Source organism: Hyla sarda, chromosome 6 (assembly GCF_029499605.1).
Source record: "Hyla sarda isolate aHylSar1 chromosome 6, aHylSar1.hap1, whole genome shotgun sequence".
In the NCBI taxonomy this organism is placed as follows: Eukaryota; Metazoa; Chordata; class Amphibia; order Anura; family Hylidae; genus Hyla; species Hyla sarda.
The window spans coordinates 267,873,382-267,889,044 of NC_079194.1; the positions used below are offsets into that span (position 1 = coordinate 267,873,382).

The 15,663-nt window shown below is 45.8% G+C and overlaps 2 protein-coding genes across 10 annotated transcripts in view; one reads left to right on the forward strand and one right to left on the reverse strand.

The window, feature by feature from the left end:
• Positions 1 to 15,663, reverse strand: part of MACROD1 (mono-ADP ribosylhydrolase 1) — a 578,339-nt gene that overhangs the window by 397,980 nt on the left and 164,696 nt on the right. For 6 of the 7 annotated variants that reach the window (XM_056527250.1, XM_056527251.1, XM_056527252.1 and 3 more), the window contains exon 1: positions 13,434 to 13,609. The exons of the other annotated variant lie outside the window; for it this stretch is intronic. In XM_056527250.1, coding sequence (XP_056383225.1) covers positions 13,434 to 13,494 — 61 coding nt within the window. In that variant the 5' untranslated portion in view covers positions 13,495 to 13,609. Of the gene's footprint in view, positions 1 to 13,433; positions 13,610 to 15,663 lie in introns of those variants that run through there. 7 annotated transcript variants of the gene reach the window in all.
• The window catches only part of FLRT1 (fibronectin leucine rich transmembrane protein 1), a 330,213-nt gene continuing 327,898 nt past the window's right edge, over positions 13,349 to 15,663 (forward strand). Inside the window, exon 1 of one of the 3 annotated variants that reach the window (XR_008845341.1) lies at positions 13,349 to 13,613. The gene's annotated coding sequence lies outside the window, so the exon portion shown is untranslated. The remainder of the gene's footprint in view (positions 13,614 to 15,663) is intronic. The other 2 variants (XR_008845340.1, XM_056527238.1) reach the window with 2 other exon arrangements.

A 15,663-nucleotide genomic window follows, 5' to 3' on the forward strand; every position in this document is an offset into this window, starting at 1 on the left:
CATGCATGGGATAGGCATAAGGCTATCCTTCATTTAAGATAGGGCCAGGGACTATTCATAGGATTCAGATTATTGGGCAGACTAGATGGGCCAAATGGTTCTTATCTGCCGACACATTCTATGTTTCTATCATACACTGGAGTAGAGCCCTGTATTGGGATTGGGATCCCGCAGGACCCAATGAAAAACATGTGGGTGGGAGAGGGTGGTCAGGCACTATGCCTGCAGGTCCTGCAAATCCTGTACAGTCCCACACCACATCTATAAGTTAAAGGGGTACTCCGGTGGAAAACTTTTTTTTTTTTAAGTCAACTTGTGCCAGAAAGTTAAACAGATTTGTAAATGACTTTCATTAAAACAAATTAATCCCTCCAGTACATATTAGCTGCTGAATACTAGAGGAAAGTCTTTCCTTTTTGGAACACAGTGCTATCTGCTGACATCTCTGTCCATTTTAAGAAATGTCCAGAGTAGAATAGAAGAAAATCCCCATAGAAAACATATGCTGCTCTGGACAGTTCCTAAATAGCACTGTGGTCCAAAAAGAAAATAATTTCCTATATAGTATTCAGCAGCAAATAAGTACTAGAAGGATTAACATTTTTTAATAGAAGTCATTTACTAGTCAATTTAACTTTCTGGCACCAGTTGATTAAAAAAAAAAAAAGTTTTCCACCGGAGTACCTCTTTAAGCCCCAACTCCCACCCTTCGTTGAGCTCACCTTGCTCTCCTGTTGTCTTCTCTCCCTGCCGACAGGTGACATGGTACATCACATATGATGTAAAATGGCCACTAGTTTGTGGAGCCTGCCCTGGAGAACTAGTCCCACGCTATCACCTCACCCAGGCCTAGTCTGTAGTACACAGTGCTATACACATGGGGTATGTGCAGAACATTGCACCCAAGTGTCTGTACTGCAGACTGCAATGCTTAGCACCCTAGTGTCTGTACTACAGACATTAGAATGCAATGCTCTGCACATACCCCCCATGTGTATAGCAGTGTGTACACTGTACACACATGGGTGTATGTGCAGAGCGCTGCACCCTAGTGTCTGTAGATTACTATATAAGTGGTAGGGGGGTGCACCCCCCTACCGCTCATATGGGAATGTACAGACAATAGGTTGCAATGCTTTGCACCCTCATATGGGAATGCACAAACATTAATGTGCAATGCTCTTCACTTTGTTCAGAGCATTGCACCCTAGTGTCTTTACACATTCCTATATTCCTATACATTCCTACTGTATATGATGGTGCAGAGCATTGAACCCTAGTGTCCACACAGTCCTATGTTAGCAGGAGTGGGCAGAATTGGACACACGTTAGGGGCAGTGGGTCAGATTGGACAGACATGTTGCGGGATCAGGCAGAAGTGGAACAAACTCCTTGTGGGAGCAGACGGGAACAGTCAGAAATTACAGGATTAAAAAAAAAAAAACTGTCTTGCGCAGGGTTCTACACTGAAGGGAAACACAGTACAGGAGGATCAGGCTGAGTCGGGAAACAGGCTTAGGTCAGGAGCACAGGAGACAGGAACGCCAGCGGCTGCATACTACCTGTGTTACAGTACCCCCCACACCCCTTTCTTCTTGGTCCAGACATGCTAGAAGAATTGCTTTATGAAGTTCGGAACATGAACTTTATCCTTAGGTTTCAAGGAACGCTTCTAAAGACCATAGTTCTTCCATTTAATGAAGAAGTACCTCTTGCCACCAACTATCTAGAGGATGTCCTTCACTTTAAATTCAGATTCTACACCTGCAGTAGTTGTGGAGAGTAAGAATTCAAGACCAGAAGTTTCACTAGCAACACATGAAAGGAGTTGAGTATCCGGAGAGTAAGAATGGTAGGGTGGAATGGTAGGGTGGACTCCTCAAACACATTCCTTTCAAGATTGGCATACAGTCCATTTTCTTTCAAATACTGTAAAACTAGTCGCACATGCTTCTGATAGATGGACAGATTGGGAGTGTAGCTAAGTATAGCATTAATTCAGATACACCACCACATAATTGAACAACAAATCCCAAGAAGATGTTGTGAATTCTTGAAATACTGCAGAAGCACTGCACAGGCCATAAAGCATGACCAGTGGCCATCACAAGGCTTGAACGCAGGTTCAACGCTCCTCACAAGCCCAGTTTGTTGAATATCTGTGGGCTACAGATACGGCCAGCCCACAATAATCTTTGTGGAGATGCAGAGACCCATCTTTCTATGCAACAAGAAAGAAACTGACTTCCAGATAAATTTGCTCTTGAGATTTTCCTTTGTAGTCCGCCACCACATGGGTCTTGGGCAAGGATAATGGATAAACCATTCCACATGGGAGAAGTCCCAGGTAGAAGATCAATTGGGAAATCATAGGGCTAATGGGGTGGCAAGGCTTCAAGCTTCTTCTTGCAGAACATTTCACCATTGCACTGGTATTGCAGAGGTTAGTCTGACGGGTTCAAAGCCACCGGATGAGGAGACACCAGACATAGGCTCATTGGGAAAAGTGACCTTAGGCAGGGAGGAAAGTTCTCTCAAACTCCATTTTCCAGAGGATCTTACCACAAGGGAGACCAGTATATCTGTACCTGCTCTCTGAACAGGCTTCTGGAAGACAAGTGTGAGTTTGAATGTCCACTTAAACAGCCTGTGGGAAACATTTCCACATCTATATGTGTGGCCAGAGTAACTAAGGCAGTAGCTAGGGGCGGAGTACCCCTTTAACTGCATCTCATTTTCAGAAGCGTGTTTGTTCTTTAGAAAATTTGGGATACATTTGTCCCACTACCAAAATATTTAAAAAAAAGGTACGCCCTGCGCCTGCTCCCGTGATATAATGCTGGGTCACGTGGTGGCCCTGTATCATATCTGGTTGGTACCGGCGGCTAACGGGACCCGGGGCTAATAGCACGCGTCACCGATCACGGTAACGCACGCTATTAACCCTTTAGAAGTGGTGTTCAAAGTTGATCGTCGCATCTAAACTGTAAGAAAAGCACTCCCAGCTGCTTAAGCGGGCTGATCGTGACTACCACGGTGAAACAGCGCTGTCCCAGTGAGCTAGGACGCGAGCAGAGGGTCCCTTACCTGCCTCCAGCACGTACGATCGGCGACTGATTGCTCCAAACCTGAGATCCAGGCTTGCGCAATCGACCACCGATAACACTGATCAATGCAATGCTATGGCATAGCATTGAACAGTGCTGGCAATCAATGTACTGCTATTACATTGCAAAAAAAAAGTGTAAAAAAAGAGTTAATAAATGTGATTTAACCCCTTCCCTAATAAAATGTAGTTATGATTTTTTCCAGAAGTAAGACAAAATCAAACCTATATAAGTAGGGTATAATTTTAATCGTATGGACCTACAGAATAAAGATAAGCCCTCAAAAGTTACAAAATGGCATTTTTTCCTCAATTTTGTTGCAATATGTTTTTTTTTTGTTTCATCATGGATTTTTTGGTAAAATGACTAATGTCACTGCAAAGTAGAATTGGTGGCCCAAAAAATAAGCCCTAATATGGATTTTTAAGTGGAAAATTGAAAGGGTTATGATTATTAAAAGGTAAGGAAGAAAAAATGTAAGTGCAAAAATGGAAAAACGCTGAGTCCTTAGTAACACCTGTGTTACGCCTAGCGCTCCGGGTCCCCGCTCCTCCCCAGAGCGCTCACGGCGTCTCTCTCCCTGCAGCGCCCCGGTCAGTCCCACTGACCGGGAGCGCTGCACTGTCATGGCCGTCGGGGATGCGATTCGCACAGCGGGACGCGCCCGCTCGCGAATCGCATCCCAGGTCACTTACCCGTCCCGGTCCCCTGCTGTCATGTGCTGGCGCGCGCGCCAGCTCTCTGAGACTTAAAGGGCCAGTGCACCAATGATTGGTGCCTGGCCCAATTAGCTTAATTGGCTTCCATCTGCTCCCAGACTATATCTGCTCACTGCCCCTGCACTCCCTTGCCGGATCTTGTTGCCTTGTGCCAGTGAAAGCGTTTAGTGTGTCCAAAGCCTGTGTTACCTGAACTTCTGCTATCCATCTTGACTACGAACCTTGCCGCCTGCCCCGACCTTCTGCTACGTCTGACCTTGCCTCTGCCTAGTCCTTCTGTCCCACGCCTTCTCAGCAGTCAGCGAGGTTGAGCCGTTGCTAGTGGATACGACCTGGTTGCTACTGCCGCAGCAAGACCATCCCGCTTTGCGGCGGGCTCTGGTGAACACCAGTAGCCTCTTAGAACCGGTCCACTAGCACGGTCCATGCCTATCCCTCGCTGACACAGAGGATCCACTACCTGTAAGCCGAATCGTGACAGTAGATCCGGCCATGGATCCCGCTGAGGTGCCGCTGCCAAGTCTCGCTGACCTTACCACGGTGGTCGCTCAGCAATCGCAGCAAATTGCCCAACAAGGACAGCAGCTGTCGCAGTTGACCGCCACGTTACAGCAACTTCTGCCTCTGCTACAGCAGCAACCATCTCCTCCGCCAGCTCCTGCACCTCCTCCGCAGCGAGTGGCCGCTCCTAGCCTCCGCTTGTCCCTGCCGGACAAATTTGATGGGGACTCCAGACTCTGCCGTGGATTTTTGTCTCAGTGTTCCCTGCATATGGAGATGTTGTCGGACTTGTTTCCTACAGAACGGTCTAAGGTGGCGTTCGTAGTAAGCCTTCTTTCAGGAAAGGCCTTGTCTTGGGCCACACCGCTCTGGGACCGCAATGATCCTGCCACAGCCACAGTCCAGTCCTTCTTCGCTGAAGTCCGGAGTGTCTTCGAGGAGCCAGCCCGAGCTTCTTCTGCCGAGACTGCCCTGTTGAACCTGGTCCAGGGTAATTCTTCAGTGGGCGAGTACGCCATCCAATTTCGTACTCTTGCTTCCGAGTTATCATGGAATAACGAGGCTCTCTGCGCGACCTTTAAAAAAGGCCTATCCAGTCGCATCAAGGATGTGCTGGCCGCACGAGAGATTCCTGCCAACCTGCAAGAACTCATCCATTTGGCTACCCGCATTGACATGCGTTTTTCTGAGCGACACCAAGAGCTCCGCCAGGAAAAAGACTTAGATCTCTGGGCACCTCTCCCACAGCATCCTTTGCAGTCTACGCCTGGGCCTCCCGCCGAGGAGGCCATGCAAGTGGATCGGTCTCGCCTGACCCAGGAAGAGAGGAATCGCCGTAGGGAAGAAAATCTTTGTCTGTACTGTGCCAGTACCGAGCATTTCTTGGTGGATTGCCCTATCCGTCCTCCACGTCTGGGAAACGCACACACGCACCCAGCTCACGTGGGTGTGGCATCTCTTGGTTCTAAGTCTGCTTCTCCACGTCTCACGGTGCCCGTGCGGATTTCTCCTTCAGCCAACTCCTCCCTCTCAGCCGTGGCCTGCTTGGACTCTGGTGCCTCCGGGAATTTTATTTTGGAGTCTTTTGTGAATAAATTCCGCATCCCGGTGACCCGTCTCGTCAAGCCGCTCTACATTTCCGCGGTCAACGGAGTCAGATTGGATTGCACCGTGCATTACCGCACAGAACCCCTCCTGATGTGTATTGGACCCCACCACGAAAGGATTGAGTTATTCGTCCTTCCCAACTGTACCTCTGAGGTCCTCCTCGGTCTGCCATGGCTCCGGCTTCATTCTCCCACCCTTGATTGGACCACCGGGGAGATCAAGAACTGGGACTCTGCCTGCCATAGGAAGTGCCTCTCCCCCCCTCCCAGTCCCGTCAGGCAAGCCTCAGTGCCTCCTCATGGCCCCCGTCCTGGTGACACACTGCTCCACGTTGAGGAAACCCTCCATTCTTTCCCGGTGTCCTCATCCCAGGGGAGGCAGTTACCGGACAAAGAAAAGGGGAGACCAAAGGGGGGGGGGTACTGTTACGCCTAGCGCTCTGGGTCCCCGCTCCTCCCCAGAGCGCTCACGGCGTCTCTCTCCCTGCAGCGCCCCGGTCAGTCCCACTGACCGGGAGCGCTGCACTGTCATGGCCGTCGGGGATGCGATTCGCACAGCGGGACGCGCCCGCTCGCGAATCGCATCCCAGGTCACTTACCCGTCCCGGTCCCCTGCTGTCATGTGCTGGCGCGCGCGGCTCCGCTCTCTAGGGCACGCGCGCGCGCCAGCTCTCTGAGACTTAAAGGGCCAGTGCACCAATGATTGGTGCCTGGCCCAATTAGCTTAATTGGCTTCCATCTGCTCCCAGACTATATCTGCTCACTGCCCCTGCACTCCCTTGCCGGATCTTGTTGCCTTGTGCCAGTGAAAGCGTTTAGTGTGTCCAAAGCCTGTGTTACCTGAACTTCTGCTATCCATCTTGACTACGAACCTTGCCGCCTGCCCCGACCTTCTGCTACGTCTGACCTTGCCTCTGCCTAGTCCTTCTGTCCCACGCCTTCTCAGCAGTCAGCGAGGTTGAGCCGTTGCTAGTGGATACGACCTGGTTGCTACTGCCGCAGCAAGACCATCCCGCTTTGCGGCGGCCTCTGGTGAACACCAGTAGCCTCTTAGAACCGGTCCACTAGCACGGTCCACGCCTATCCCTCGCTGACACAGAGGATCCACTACCTGTAAGCCGAATCGTGACAACCTGGTATTTCTGCGACACTTTTGTGCACCAGAAAGTTGTACTTAACCTTTGAAAATAGGGTGTTAATAGCACAAAAAGCCTAGCAATAACCCTTTTAAAACAATCTGCTAACAGGGAGCTAAATCGGGTGCTTAAATATCTGAATGTGTTGCGCTAAAAGTGTGCGCCACATTTTAAGCAAATGTGGCACAGCTAAAGCAAGAAAAAGTGGGGCTAAATTCTTTGAATATCTCTTCTCTGTCTTTCCTTTAAGAATATAATAAAATATGAAGCAGGTTTAAAAACTGTATTTACTTCAGCATCATCATGTCTGCCATTAACCCCTCAGATGCCGTGATCAATACTGACTTCTAGCAGACCAGAGAAGTAGAGCACCAACAATACTGATCAGTGCTATGCCGATGCATAGCACTTAACAGTATTAGTAATCTAATGATTGTGATAAATATGCCCCTAGGGGAAACACAAAAAGTGTAAAATAAACACTAAAAAAAGTTTTATATTTTTTAAACCCCGCAAAAAATAAATAAAAAAATATTAATAAACATATTGGTTATTGGAGCGTGTGTAAATGTCAAAAGGATCAAAATATAATGTTAATGATCCCATACAATGAACAGCTATTTATGTTCTGTTCCTGGCCATGTATTCATTAATTGTAATTAAAACCTACATATGTTAACCCACTGTTGCTTGACAAGGAGGCAGGGCTTACTGGAAAGTTGTTGTGTCTTTGCTGAAAGGAGCATATGAAGCACAATGTGCTAAAAATATTTCAAAATTCTGGGGCACAATTTTGACATAAAGAAAGCCAACTAATAGATAGGTAATACCTAGACTAGACAGTCTTAACCTCTTAAGGACGCAGGGTGAACCTGTACGCCCTGCGCCCGGTATATAACGCGGGGTCCCGCCGGGTTGGTCCCAGCAGCTAATGAAGCCGGGACCCTCGGCTAATAGCGTGCGGCACCAACCCTTTAGACGTGCCAATCAAAGTTGATCACCGTGTCTAAAATGAAAGCAAAAGCTTCCTGGCAGCTCAGTAGGGCTGATCGGGACCATCATGATAAAATCGAGGTCCCCTCACCTGCCTCCGTCATGTCCGAGCAATCGACCGCCTATAACACTGATCAATGCAAAGCTATGGCTTTGCAGTGAACAGTGTAAAAGATCAGTGTGTGGAGTATTATAGCCCCCTATGGGAGCTATAACACTGCAAAAAAAAGTTTTAAAAAAAAGTTAATAAAGGTCATTCAATCCCTTCCCTAATAAAAGTTTGAATCATCCCCCTTTTCCCATAAAAAAGAAACTGTAAATAAAAATGAACATATGAGTTATCGCCGTGTGCGGAAATGTCAGAATTATAAAACTATATTGTTAATAAAACCTGCATGGTCAATGGCGTACGCGCAAAAATTCCAAAAATGAGCCCACATACCAGCCCGTACGCGGAAAAAAAAAAAAGTTATAGGGGTCAGAAGATGAGAATTTTTAACGTATAAATTTTCCTGCATGTATTTATGATTTTTTTCAGAAGTACAACAAAATCAAACCTATATAAGTAGGGTATCATTTTAACCGTATGGACCTACAGAATAAAGATAAGGTATAATTTTTGCCCAAAAATGCACTGCATAGAAACGGAAGCCCCTTTCAATTTTGTCGCACAATTATTATTTTTTCCATTTCGCCGTGGATTTTTTCGTAAAATGACTAATGTCACTGCAAAGTAGAATTGGTGGCGCAAAAAATAAGCCATCATATGGAATTTTATGTGCAAAATCGAAAGTGTTATGATTTTTAGAAGGTGATGAGGAAAAAATGAAAATGCAAATGGTTTAAATTGGTAAAGGGGTACTCCGACCTTAGACATATTATTCAATCATATTATATCCAAATGATAGGGATAAGATGTCTGATCACGGGGGGTCTGGCCGCTGGGCCACCCTGCGATCTCATCCTAAACATTTATGTTCTGAATGCCGGCTGTGCTGGGCTTTGTGCCACCGTGGTCGTCTCAGCCCCCCCCCCCCCCTCCTCCATTACTGTCTAAGAGGGCTGTGGAGAGAACCCTAAGATGCACCAGGATTTCAAACAACCTGAGCCACTGTTAGACATGTGCAGAACCAAAAATTTCATTTTTTTCGTTTTGTTCGTTTTCGTTTATTACAAATTTTTGGTTCTGTGAATATTCGGAATGCTGTGCATTCGTCATATTCGGTTTTCGGATGCATCCGCGAAATTTTTGTTTTTGTTTTCGGATGCATTCGTTTAAAAAACCGGATGCATTCGTTAAAAACAACGAATGCATTCGTTAATTCTGATTTTTGGTTCTGCACATGTCTAGTGATCCCTCAATATACGATGGTAATTCGTATGTTAAGGTATTCGTGCAATGTAAAAAAGTAAAGTCCTACTCACCTGTCCCCGCTGCTCCCGATGGTGTCCCCGGGCCTCCGCTGGGCTCTCCTAGTCCTCTTCGGTACTCCGCTGGGCTCTGCTGGGCTCTCCTGGTCTTCTCCGGTCCTCCGTTGTCTGCCGCAAGGCCTTACTGGGCCTCCGTAGCGACGTCATCATGTCACTGCCGCACGCTATTCCTATTGGATGACGGGACGGCGTGCGCGACGGCATCATGACGACATCAGAGGGAGACCCATATGAATGCCCCAGACCAGCCCAGGACCCACCGGAGGAAGGCCCGGAGCAGCGCGGAAAGGTGAGTGAACCTGCCCGGGCTGCTTCAACTGCTATCCGGCAGCTGCTTAAGCATTAAGCGCTGCCGGATAGCAGTTGATGCATGGCCCCGACATTCAGTACACTGATAACAAATGCATTCGTTGTTTGTTAACATGCATATTCGTTATGCGTTAGTTAACGAATGCATTCGTTAACTGTATATTCGTATTTGTATGCTTTTTCGGGATTTTGTATTTTTTTCGTGCATTCTTTTCGTAACATCCGAAAACAGGAAAATTTGTTTTGTTCCGTGTTCGTTACTAAACGAATTGCACATGTCTAGCCACTGTTATAAATCTAGTATATGTTTAGACTGTATAGTCTAAGTATACACCATTTTAAAAATAAGCAGTTTTTTATTCATCTTTTCTACTGTATAATTTATGTAGTGGTTTTCACTGTAGCAGCTATAAGTTACATAGTTACATAATTTGTAAGGTTGAAAAAAAGACTAGGAGTCCATCAAGTTCAAATTAAAGCCTTACAGTGTTGATCCAAAGGAAGGCAAAATCCCCCATGAGGCTGATACCAATTGGTCTTCATGGAAGAGTCATCAGAAGAAAACCTCTTCCACAAAATCAGCATTTGAACTTTGCAAATGAACATATAGACAAGCCTGATACATTTTGGAAACAAGTTCTGTGGACCGATGAGGATAAAATTGAACTTTTTGGCCGGAATGAGCAAAGGTATGCTTGGAGAAGAAGGGGAACAGAATTTAATTAAAAGAACCTCTGTCCAACTGTTAAGCATGGGGTGGATCAATCATGCTTTGGGGTTGTATTGCAGCCAGTGGCAAAGGGAACATCTCACGAGTAGAAGGAAAAATGGATTCAATAAAATTTCAGCAAATTTTGGATGCTAACTTGATGCCATCTGTGAAAAAGCTGAAGTTAAAGAGAGGATGGCTTCTACAAATGGATAATGATACTAAACACACCTCGAAATCCACGGGGGATTACATCAAGAGGCGTAAACTGAAGGTTTTGCCATGGCCTTCACAATCTCTTGACCTCAACATAATTTAAAATCTATGGATAGACATTAAAAGAGCAGTGCGTGACAGACAGCCGAGAAATCTCAAAGAACTGGAAGACTTTTGTAAGAAAGAATGGGCAAAGATACCTCAAACAAGAATCGAAATACTCTTGGCTGGCTACAAAAAGTGTTTACAAGCTGTGATACTTGTCAAAGGGGGCGGTACAAGATATTAACTCTGCAGGGGGCCCAAACTTATGCCATTTTTTTGTTTTCTGTTATTTTGAAAGAGTAAATGATGGAAATAAAATCTAACTTTTTTTGACATATTATTAGAATGTCTAATCTGTAATTTGATGCCTTATGGAGATTTTTCCATCTTCCCTTGGCTTCTTTATGCACATTAATACAAATTTTTACCTGGGGTGCCCAAACTTTTGATCCCCACTGTATTCTGATTGCCATATTTGGAGTCGGGAAGGAATTTTTACCTCTAGTATGAGGGCTTTTTGCCTTCCTCTGGATCAGCTCAGTAGGGACTGATTAGAGATATAGGTTGAACTTTGTGGACTCTGTTTTTTTTTCCAACCTGATGAACTATGTTACTATCCATAACCTGTAATATTATATTTCTCTAGAAAAACATCCAGGTACCTCTTGACCTTCTGGCAACATCATCTGTTAGAATTCCATAGTCTCACTGCTTTTACAGTAAAGAATCACCATCTGTGATGATGGGGACACATTCTTTCCTCTAGATGTAGAGGATGTCCCCTTGTCATGGTTATCAGCCTAGGTATAAAAATATCACTAGAAAGATCTCTGTATTGTCCATTCATATATTTGTACATTGTGATCAGATAGCCCCTAAGACGTCTCTCCTCCAAAATCAATAACCCCAAGCTTGCTTGTGAACCTATCTTGGTACTGTAATCCTCCCATACCATTAATTATCTTTGTCATCGTCCTTTGCACCCTCTCCAGTTCAGCCAAGTCTTTCTTATAAACAGGTAACGAAAATTGGAAACAATACTCCATATGTGGTCTGACTAATGATTTACACAGGAGGCAAAACTATGTTTTGTCCCGAGCCTCTATGCCTCTCTTGATACATCCTATGCCTTTATTAGCCTTGGCAGCCACTCCTCAAACTGGTCACTAAAGTCAAATGGGCACCATCAGATTCAAAAACTTTTGATATGTTGTACATCTTTGCATGTTGTAACCTTTCTAATATACTTCATAAGAAATTTTTATTTATAGAAATCATGGCTTATAAAATCATGGCTTCCGCGTGCTGAATTGCGCGTTGGAATTCCGTGGTGGGAACTCCTACCATTAGTGTGAATGGGTCTTCCGTGGACCCATTCACATTGCGGAATTTCAGTAGCGGACAATTCTGCCACTGAAATTGATCCGCACAAAGAAAGAACATGTTCTTTCTTTGCGCGGAAGTCCGTGAGCACTGCATAGCTGTCAGTGGTGACGGCGCAGTGCCACACCGCCCTACCACCAAAGTATTTCGGCGGGGCCACCAGGATGGAATCTCTGCTTGTGAAATTCTGCGAAATTTGTAGTGATCATACCCTAAAGGGGAAAAAACTAAAGTGCAAAAATGAAAAAAAACCTCTTATGATCTTGTTAAATTTTATAATCCTCCTAGTTCACTGCCCCCATCATGATAAACCACCCCTGCCTTTATTTTTATTATTTGTTAGTTTTCTACCTTGATATTGCTGTGTATTTTCTGCTCAGTCTCAGTCAGATTCACAGACTGGGAAGGGGCGTTACCCAGCAGGCGTGATATCATCTGAAGCCATACAGGGGAGAACTTCCTCCCTCACTCTGCTACACACAGCCCAGAGCAGTTCAGGTTTAGATGAGCTCTGATTGGATAGGGCTGCACACACCCTGCTCAACCTCAGCATTTCTTGATTTTGGACTTTTGCCAGGCCAGCAGGAGTTGAAAGTCTGTGCAAAAGATGGGGTAAAATGTGCTGCGGACAAATAGGGAGACACCTAGTGTCATTTTTTTTTGTAACACAAATAAAATAATTGTGGATGGACCACAAATGGTCTTTTTCAGGACTGGTGCAAGAATTTTTTCCACCCTAGGCAAAAGCTAATTCTGCCACAACCTTAACACTTTTACATGCTCCACCCTACTGCAGGGGTGACACGTTAAGGCTAAGTTTCCACTATTTTTATTTTTTTCTGGCAGTTTTTTGAAAACTGCCACTTCAGTTTTTGAGCCAAAGCCAGAAATATATTAAAAAGGAATAGGACATATAAAGGAAGGACTTACACTTCTCCTCCCATATGGATCCACTTCTGACTTTGGCTCAAAAACTGCAGTGGCAGTTTTCCAAAAACTGCCAGAAAAAAAAAAAACAAGTGGAAATTAGCCTAACTAACCTCCTCCTCATGTAATCACATTACTACTGGGGTGAGTGGTTGCTATCAGGACTTGGACACAGTGTGCTATAACTTTCTTGCAGTGGACAGAGCGGCGCCCCCATCAAGAAGGTGCTCTTGGCGGCTGCCTATTTTGCCTAGAGGTGGAGCCACCCGGTCTTCTAAATATCCAAATGGCCTGTGGCAGAAAAAAGGTTCCCCTACCTTGGCCTTACAATAAGCATGCCATCATTTTCTTTTCCATTTTTTTATTTATTTTTTTGCAGATTTTGACTTCACTATTTAAATTAATTGGAAAAATCTACAACAAATTTACAGTGTGAACATGGAAAACTTTTTTTTTTTTTGCGTAATTCAAATAAGAATTCGTATTTTTGGGCATATTATGTGCATTTTCTTTTTTCAGCGAATCCATGCAGCCTGAATGTTCCTTTACTATGCACTTTGTGGTATCTGCACCCCCATGTCTCGTGATGCACGGCCTAATATCTGCATACATTAAGGAATGTTATCAGCGACACAGGGCTGTGCAGACGCTGCGGTTACTGGGCGATGCGCAGGCACAGGTGAGGCTTATGTAGCAGCTGTACTCGTTTCTTTCCCGCCTTGCACTCGGCGCTGTGCCCTCCCCGTCCCTCCACCTCCTTCTCCCGCACTCTCCATCTCTCCCTCCCTCCCTCCTCCAGATCCCTCCCCTCATCCAGCGCCAGTACCACAGAGCTGCTCGCTGCCCCTCACCTCCATCAGCATCTCTTCCATCATCTGTGGCCCGTGTGGCGGGGAAGAAGGAGAGAGACATTGGGGTGCCCCCCGTCCTGCTCGTGGGTGACTTGCTGCATTGTGCCCTGCCTTGTCTTCCCTGCCTGGAATATCGCGCAGGTATCGCTAAACTTTACCCATCAGATCGCCAGGCTGCAGGTGAGGAAGGTGTACGGGTGATGTGGGGAGGGCGCGGTGTGTAGGGGCACACAGCAGTGCAGGAGAATTACTGGGCAGTGCTGCCAGTCTATAGGTGTCAGCCTGTATGGGTGAATCCTATGCCAGGCTTCTCTGTGCATGGTAAACAGTCTGGGGTCTCCCATGTATGTGCCACTCTGCCTCCAGCACACTATACTGGCACCTATATTGGCGACACTGCAACATGTCATGGTTGTCTGTGAATGCAAGGGTGCACTGTGTGCCCAGACACCTGGGAGCCTATGGGCACCTGTTATTTGGGGGCGGGGGGGGGGGGCAGTATATTAAGTGCCACCCTCTCCCTCTTCAAACAGGGTATGAGTACTATGGAGTTCATGGATGTGTGGTTAAAATTGTTGCTTTCTTGGGCTCTGACCACGCTGTGGTTAGAGGGGCTACATAGCTAGTTCTGTCAGATTTTTCTCAGTAGTCTGTTGGCAATGCCATGGTTTAGGTTGTAACAGAATCTGTGATGGCGGCGTGAACTCTAGGATACAGTGATCCCTCAACTTACAATGGCCTCAACATACAATTGTCTTTTCTGGGCCATTGTAACTTGAAACCAGACTCAACATACAATACTACGGACAGTCCAGATCTGTGAAACGTGTCAATGGCTGGAAGAACTGACCAATCAGAATGGGTATTCACTGGTAAAACCCCTGTATTTCTGAAGTGTATGCACTGACTGGTGTCTGGTAGCGCCCCCTACAGTACAGGGAGGTATTACATGTTCTGTACTCTTTACCTGTGCCAGGGTTAGCTGCTCCTTTGGACACCAGGTAAGGGCGGCTACATTTTTAGGACACTGTGTTCTGTACAGGACCCTGAAGAAGCTCCTCTCCTCTACATAGACCGTTTCCCAACCACGGTGCCTCCAGCTGTTGCAAAACTACAACTCCCAGCATGCCCGGACAGCCTTTGGCTGTTGTAGTTTGGCCACAGCTGGAGGCACCCTGGTTGGGAAACACTGATGTAGTAAGTACACCTAGCTACCTGGTCTTGTTTACAGGTATTTCACATTTAATATTAATGCCCCAGAATAGGAAGTGACGAATCTCTTTAGGGTTAATCGACTTTATTATTGTAGTTTTTTTTTGTTTTTGGGCAATAAACTGTGACATCTATTTCTGATGGATGTCTTGGTAGAAAAATACAACAATCAATGTGACAAGTGGCTTGAACTTAGCAATGTTACCTACACACTTGTGCAGTGTTACCTACACACTTGTGCAGTGTTACCTACACTCTTGAGCAGTGTTACCTACACTCTTGAGCAGTGTTACCTACACTCTTGAGCAGTGTTACCTACACTCTTGAGCAGTGTTACCTACACTCTTGAGCAGTGTTACCTACACTCTTGAGCAGTGTTACCTACACTCTTGAGCAGTGTTACCTACACTCTTGAGCAGTGTTACCTACACTCTTGAGCAGTGTTACCTACACTCTTGAGCAGTGTTACCTACACTCTTGAGCAGTGTTACCTACACTCTTGAGCAGTGTTACCTACACTCTTGAGCAGTGTTACCTACACACTTGAGCAGTGTTACCTACACTCTTGAGCAGTGTTACCTACACTCTTGAGCAGTGTTACCTACACTCTTGAGCAGTGTTACCTACACTCTTGAGCAGTGTTACCTACACTCTTGAGCAGTGTCACCTACACACTTGAGCAGTGTCACCTACACACTTGAGCAGTGTCACCTACACACTTGAGCAGTGTCACCTACACACTTGAGCAGTGTCACCTACACACTTGAGCAGTGTCACCTACACACTTGAGCAGTGTCACCTACACACTTGAGCAGTGTCACCTACACACTTGAGCAGTGTTACCTACACACTTGAGCAGTGTTACCTACACACTTGAGCATAAACATTTAATACAAAGTGGAATACATTTTAGCATTGGGAACAGGGAAAGTCCTGAAAAAGTTTAGCTTGTTGACATTGCTGGAAACTGTACTCTTATTTGGTTAAAAAGACAAAAATACTGAAAGCAAATGCACGT